Genomic DNA, 7,921 nt, shown 5'->3' with positions numbered 1-7,921 from the left:
TAAATCTATTTTTTTTTTTTTTTTGATAAATAATATTTATTTCTAATTAATTATTTTATTATAGTATATTTATATACATATATTATATTTATTTTTTTTGATTATATTGTTAATTTATTAAATAAATAATAATTATTAATATTATTTTATAATGTGTATTATATTATTTTTAGCAATTAAAAATAATTAAAATTAAAATTTGTATGAAAAATCATTATTCATAAAAAAAAATTTGAGATTGATATAAATATTTTGCTAGAAATTACTAATTTTTTTTTATATTGTAATTTATTTAGAAAAAATAAACAAATGTTCTTATAAATAATATGTATAAGACGTAAATTTCAAGAAAAAAATATAATTGGAGATAGTTATTTATAAAAATTGTAACGCTGAATTTGTTAATAAAATAATTATTGACATTAAGAAAAAAATAAATATTCTCCTAAAATATCTTTCTGATGATAAAAATATTTATTTTTACATTATATTTATCATAGTGCAATGTAATATTATACATAATTGAAAGAACGAATACATAAATAGTTAGAGAAATACGTGTTTTCGTGGTTGCAGCGAACGCACTTGTGCAATGTCCTGCCAATGCAATTAATATTCAAGTATTATATACAATTATATACAATGTATACATACATTTAGTGAATTATTTAACAGCGTATTATAAAAAGAATCGATCAAAAATCGTTTAGGTTAATACTATAGTGTAATTTTTCCATAAAAGTTTTGTCGTTCGACGACTAAGCTGAAAATGAAAATCATATTTAAAAATATATATATATAATATTACTGATTTTTTAGTTATAATTTTTTAATTTTATTATGAATTATTACGTCAATTAAAAAAACGAAAATCAGTTTTATTTTAATTTTAAATAACATCATTATAATTCATTTTGTTATATAAACCTAAAAAAAAATGGTGCAATTCATTTAAATAAAATAAAATAAATGTATAAGTATTGTTTAGTTTGATCATTTTAAACAAAACTTTATTAATTAAATTAAATAATAAATTAAATTGTTAGAAGTGATAATTTAATATTGTATAACGTTAAATATTAAAAAAAAGAACGACAAAGGTTTTATATGATTTCGATATAGAAATAATAAATAATTTTAATAAATTTTAATAAATTTTAATAATTTAATAAATTGTAATTGTAAAGCTTGAAATTTTAGAAATAAGAACACTTGTTGGTTTCTGTATATTCTAGAAGCGAATGAAAATGTTATTTCTGATTGAGAATAGTAAAAATTTGTTCTTACAATTATTTTAATGATTGTAATTTGGAAAATTATTTTAATGATTAGTTTTTCTAAAAAATAATTCTAATTAAAAATTTTAGTATTCTATTTTCTAATAACTAAAGTGAATATCATTTGTTTTTCCAAAATTTGATATTAATAAAAAGTTAATAAAAAAGTTTTTGCCGTCGAAATCCATTATAAATAATTTCAAAAATATATAATATTTATAATAAGAAGGTATAATATTTTTTCATATTTTTTTATATTTTGAATTTTTTTGAACATATATAAATAAAATAAATCAGATAAAAAAATAACTTTCGATTCCAATTATGAATATCAATCATTTTTCATCTTGTTTTATCTCAAGCTTGAATTGCATGTTACACTTATAAAATTATATGAATATATGTAAGTACTTATATATGTATAAAATAAAAATGTATAATAAATAAGGAAATACATTTGTCATCTATATATGCATTCATATACTTTCATAAGTGTATTATTTTCAAATATGAATTTTAAATAAGATAAATAAAAAATCATTAACATTTCCTATTGAAATTGACATTCCACTTATTTTATTTATGTGCATCTAAAAAGAATCTACATGTATTTAGAAATATCTAAAAAATAAAGAAAAAAAGAAAATATTATTATATATTATATATTTTCGAAGTTGATTATGGCAGATTTTAACGCATTTTTACAAACGATATTAAATTATTTGAGTAAATGATATTTCAGTTATTTATTAATGCGGTGCTAAAATTTTTTTTTAATTTTTTTTAAATTAATTAGTTATTTGAATAACTTCTCTTGTTAGATTTATTTCAATTTATACGCTGATTAGATATAAAACAGATAATAAATAAATAATAAAGTAAATTATTAAGATAAAAATATAAATAATATCTCAAAGAGAAATGAAATTTTTACAATATGAATATATTTTGCCACATTATATTCTGTGATAATTTAGTCTAATTTCCATTTTTATTATCTCTTCATTTTGTTGAGTCATGCTATTCTATTACATTTATATTTTACTATAGTTTTATTAGCAGAAATTAAAAATAAAAAAATATTTACTATTTTCATTCTCAAACATCATGTTTATTCGTCGTGATCAATGTGTTAAAAATTACATTTGTCACTCCAACAAGTGAAATGACGAAAAAATCTAAAAAAAAGCAAAAATAAAATAGACATTATTTTATCATCGCTATAAATTAATGTTTAAGAAAAAATTATTCTAATCAAAGTAATCACGATCCATTTATTTTTTAAAAATAATTTAGCTCGATTGTAATACTCTTTCTTATAAACAATTTTTCAAATTCTGTAAATCTATGCTTCGGCGCACGAATTGAAAAAGAAATCTCGAACAAATTTCACGTAATATGTATGAAATATATACTATACAACGGCACAACGGTGTGTACTTGTCCGGCGCACGTGTTCGAAAGTTTCGCGATCGATTCTCTGCGATTTTTAGCTGTTCATCTCGTTCATTTCAACGAGATTAATTCGCTGATCGATCGAAAAAATGAAAATCGAACATACGCTTTGAACGTTTCGCTAGAAATAGAAAAATAAAACTAATAAATTTCGAGAAAAAAAAAATGTATGGTTTATATTTTTAAATATCCTTATATATATATATGTATTGAAAATATATCAGAAAATGATATTTTTTTTCAATGATTTTTTAATATATTATCGAGCTTATCATATTGGATAATGAAAATGTTTATTAACAAAAACAATTTAGGTTAAATTAAATTAGCTCATTGTTGATAATAAAAAGTCATTAACTAACTAAACAAATCAAGCTTAATATAAACTATGAAAATAAAAATTAATAAATTTTTGTTTGACAATGTGATATGTGTATTAATTCTAAATTTATTTTCAAAAATAAGATTTTCCTTGAAGTTATAGAAATGATATTTTTTTATAATTTTCTCTATATTCTAATTCTATTTATATAAAATATAATAGGATGGAATAATTAAAAGAGATTTATAAAAAAAAATATTATCTTATAAAATTAGTATTTATTTATTTAATTAAATTGATAATTAATTAATTAATTAAATTATTAACTTATTAAATATTTACTTAAAAAGCTTTTAAAAAAATTCATTTTATATTTTAAAAATTATATTATATAAATTATATATATATATATAAATTCAATTATTTTTAAAAATCAATAATAACAATAATACAAGGATTATATTGTATTTTCAACAATTATGTATTTTCAACAAATAATTTCAACTTTTACGTTCACTCTTTAATGTTACGTTTAAAATTTAAACGATCTTTCTTTCCCAGCACTTTGTTCAATCGTAATAATAACCACTCTCCCTATAAGTTTAAAATCGTCATTCATGTGCAATTTCACAAATTTCCCACGATTTGCCATTTCCCAAAAATGCTGACTAATAATATTGCGTGTGTTTTAAATTTACTGTCTAAATAATTATAAATAAAATACAAGGTGTCATGAAAACATATCCGGTTTTTTGGATAGTATATCATTCAAGTCTGATCGAAATGTAGTACCAAGTTATTGTTTGGTCAAAATTCGATTAAAAGAATTCACAGATCTTATTTAAGATTTGGCCTTTTTTCACGTTGTGCTTCGTAAATTGATTCGTACGTTGATTCACGTATAATACGATGGAATCTTCATTATAGAGAATCAATTATCATTTAAATTATAGAGAAACGAGACCATTCAGATAATAGAACAAACTAAATATAATTTTATATTTTAAAGAAAATGACGCTTATTTAAAAAATTTAGATAATAATAATAGATAAAAAATAGTTTCTAATAAAAATCTTTTTTTTAATTGCCAAAATTTGTATAAATTTTCTATATAAAAAAAAAATTATACTTTACAAATAATTTTTCATTTCACTATTCTGCTTTTGCTAATTGGATTGAATTTTCCAATATTATATATCAATTCAGTATTTTCAAGTACTCTTTAAAACAATATAATATTCACTTGCTTTCTAATTTCATTAATATTTTCGATTTCAATAGTTCGAATAAATATATGTTTATATTTTGACATTATTGTATATATTATGTGAACGTGTTAATTTCAAATTAAATTTTATTTTCACTTCTATATTAAGGAAAGATATTTAATAATGAATATATATGATGCAAATAGAGACAGTTCGGATAACAAAATAGAATGCTCGCATTATTAAGATATTTAGATAATAGGTATCGAATAATGGAGTTTGTAGATATCGACACATGTAATGGATACATGTAAATATACTTATAGAAGTATTCAGACAATGATTTTCGTGAGATTCAAGATCACGGGAGATTTCGATTTTATGTATCCTTAATTCCTGCGAATTTCTTCGAATTTCTTGTCTTGAGACAATTAAATATACAAACAAATGATATCATTATCAAATAGCTCACTTAATAGCAATAAATGCAAAATAATACTACGAAATTAGATATTGGATAAATGTTTTAGGTTAAATATTAGATATCCATTTATCTATATATATATATAGATATACATATAGATACATATCTATATGTATATCTATATATATATCTGTTACATGTCAATATAGATGAGTAAGCATTATAATCAAAATATTATATGAATATATGTAACAATGATACGTAACATATTATTCTATGATGAATTGATATATAAATACACAGAACAAACAGATATTCAGTCTTATATCGAATGCGTATGTGAATTCTATGTAAAAGAAGAAATGTTAATGTAAAGAAAAATCAGCTTTCGAAAAACTTCGAATGAAATCGAAATGAAATATTCGAAAGCTTATTTAATTGATACGAATATGTTAAAATAATTGAATTTTAAATTTAAATTTCCACTTTAAAAGAGAGTAAAAAAATGTAGAAAATTATTTTAAGATAATGTTTCACAATTTTTTTAAAATCACAAACTTCCTTTATAATAACCAAATTTTTTATAATAGCCGTGATCTTTCTTTTATTTCTATATTTATATAAAAAGGCATTCAAATTTTTTTATTTTTTATATATTCTAATCCAATATTTAATAAAATTAAAATTCAATGAAGTTTTTTATAAAGATAAATATTAATAGAAAAAAATCATTTTGCTATTCTTTTGGAAATCGTGATCTACAAGATAAGATATATAAAGTGACAAGCTAAGCTTTTGAAACTATTATAGATATTTACAATTTCTTAATTATGTACAATAAAAAGAATGTTTCAGATAAATGTTACTACATATTTGATAATCTAAACAATAATAATGAATATTTTATTATCTAAATAATAATAATAAATAATCGCTAAATAACAATAAATTAATATATTTTATTCTATTCTATTTAAAAATAATAAAAAAATGAAAAAGGAAATCTTTTGAATCTCAAAAAATTTGTATACGATTAATCTTTATTTTTAATCATTTAATTTAAAAACATATTAATAATTTCGAAGAAAAAAGTAAGCTTGTCACATTTCGTGCCTCATAAATATATAGATGTATTAGTAAATATAAATGTTTTCAATTCTTCATCGAAAATAAAACATGGAACAAATTCATAAATATAATTAGTAAATATAAGATTCATAAATATAATTAGTAAATATAAATAGTGTAAGTTCAATTGATAGAAAATAGAAGTATATATTATATTATATATAACTATATATTTTATAATTTCACATTATTTTTAGTTGATATAAATTATTCCAATATAACTTAATTATTAAAATTAAAATCTAATATTGAAACCGAAGAATATAAAAATATTAGTTTCTAAATATGAATTTCTTAAAATAATTTCCATGTGACTTATGATTCTCAGCCCTCCAAATATCGAAAAAGATCACTTTTACTCTTCGAGAGTCGAAGATGGCGACGTCCAGCCGTCGGAAAAGCTGCGCGGCGTCGCGCGAAGACACTCGTGTTCACGCGTGTGTACTCGAACGAGCCACGGCCGAATGACATATGAAGTGCATAGGGTAATCTTTTTTCCGAAACGTTTTAGCGTGCCGCGCGGGGTCTCCACTTTTTCCCCGAGTGTAATCTATAGGCGCACTTAATACAGCTGCTCGTCCATGGAAACTTCTCTCCGGATTCCTTTCCCTCCTTTCGTCGCGTTCTTGTGCTTCTTCGTCACTTCTGTATATTCTGTTCTGGGGAAAAGAAGAAGGGAAAAAGAGAGACCGTAAGAGAAAAAGAGAGTGGCAGCTTCCACTTAGCGGGACTGTACAATATATCAAGCGTGATCGCTTTTACCCTGTGAATTGTGGAACCGCGTTTCGCGCGCAGCTATATACGATCACGTGTAGCGTTGTTGCTTTTGTCACTGCCGAAAAAGAAGCTTTTTTTCTGAAAGAGAAAGGAAGAATACAGAGATTGTTTATACAAGATTGTTTATGGAAAATTTCTTTTATCTTGGTTACTCTTAGTTGATCTTTTTGAAGATAATATAATGTTAAAATTATCGATCATATTTATGATACATCGAAAAGAAAGAGAAGATTGAAAAAAAATTTCGTCGAAATCAATTAATGTTACAAATAATAAATTACAAATAATTGAAAATAATAAAAATCTCAATTTTTGACAATTTTCATAATCTATAATTGTAATAAATCTAAAAATTATATCTTTCGATATTTTTTTTTTTGCATTTATTGATTTAGATGAAACTTTATGTATATGTATATCTTTTTGATTTATAAAAGAATATATTTATAAAAGAATATAATTTATAAAAGATTTATAAAAGACATTTTAAATTTTTTATAGATTTAAATAAAAAAAATTAAAAATCATAATCTTTACAATTCCGACCAATAAACAAAATTTAAAAAACTTGTTTTATTTAGTAAATATTTAAAAAAAATTCGAATTATTCCAAATTTAAAAAAATTATTTCGTTTTAAAGGATATGCTAATATTTTTGTTTATGGTTGTAATAAAATTCATCTATCTCTCATTAATAAGCAAAACAAATATCTATATAATCCTAATAACTTTTCATTTTCTTTCTATTAAAAAAAAAAATTTAAATCAGAAAAAACTTCCATTAATATTTAATTTGAACATAATTCATTCCATTCATAAAAAATTAAAAACATGCATCAATAAAAAAAAAAGAAAGAAAGAAGGAAAAGAGCCGCAAGAACAAGCGTCAAAAAAGCAATTATCGGCTGAAGTAACATCGATCGAGTGGAGAATAGCATTTCGCGTAATCGGTTCGCGATGTTCGAACAAGAGTCCACGTTGAAAAGTGGATGGGGGAGTCGGTTGTAATGGCTAGGAGTGGGAAAGAAAAATCGAGGACAAAGAAGAAACGACTGACAGCTCGTTCTTGAAGAGAGAAAATTCCCGAGAATGGAGGCAATTTGGTTACCTGGCGGCCGGACTGTTCCAGGTCGGGTGTCGATCGATGTTCATCCACGTAAAAGGGTGGGTGGTACGAGGGAGCGGATGGTTAAAGGATAGTGGCGGCGGTCGGGGTTGTAATAAGCGTAATGGATATAGCAGGGCTGCACGCATGCCCTCGCCTCGCGACGACCGGCGCAGCGTGTTCACGCAGCAAAGGGTTGCTTCGTATAATCGTGAGAACGCCCA

General features: G+C 23.0%; 1 protein-coding gene across 2 annotated transcripts; it reads right to left on the bottom strand.

The window, feature by feature from the left end:
* Window positions 1-6,079: 6,079 nt before the first annotated feature.
* On the bottom strand, window positions 6,080-7,914 carry LOC102673350. 2 transcript variants are annotated; one of them, XM_006623516.2, is made up of 3 exons: window positions 7,701-7,914; window positions 6,578-6,670; window positions 6,080-6,474 (listed from the first exon to the last, which is right to left on the bottom strand). In XM_006623516.2, exons 1-3 carry the CDS (start codon window positions 7,844-7,846, stop codon window positions 6,378-6,380), a joined length of 336 nt encoding a protein of 111 aa, XP_006623579.1. In that variant the 5' UTR covers window positions 7,847-7,914; the 3' UTR covers window positions 6,080-6,377. The 2 variants fall into 2 exon arrangements, with proteins under 2 accessions (XP_006623579.1, XP_006623578.1); XM_006623515.2 differs by having other exon boundaries at window positions 6,080-6,469.
* Between the last annotated feature and the right edge of the window lie 7 nt (window positions 7,915-7,921).

This window comes from Apis dorsata, unplaced genomic scaffold, assembly GCF_000469605.1.
Source record: "Apis dorsata unplaced genomic scaffold, Apis dorsata 1.3 scaffold_898, whole genome shotgun sequence".
In the NCBI taxonomy this organism is placed as follows: Eukaryota; Metazoa; Arthropoda; class Insecta; order Hymenoptera; family Apidae; genus Apis; species Apis dorsata.
This window is presented reverse-complemented; position numbering and strand designations above follow the sequence as displayed.

What these genes read in the sequence shown, in the direction of transcription:
- LOC102673350 (XM_006623515.2), bottom strand. Translation starts at nt 7,846, where the DNA reads ATGCGTGCAGCCCTGCTATATCCATTACGCTTATTACAACCCCGACCG. An exon ending in TGGAACAGTCCGGCCGCCAG is followed by an intron (nt 6,671 to 7,700) that starts GTAACCAAATTG and finishes TTTCTCTTTCAG; the next exon opens with AAAAAAAGCTTCTTTTTCGG. An exon ending in GCGGTTCCACAATTCACAGG is followed by an intron (nt 6,470 to 6,577) that starts GTAAAAGCGATC and finishes TCCCCAGAACAG; the next exon opens with AATATACAGAAGTGACGAAG.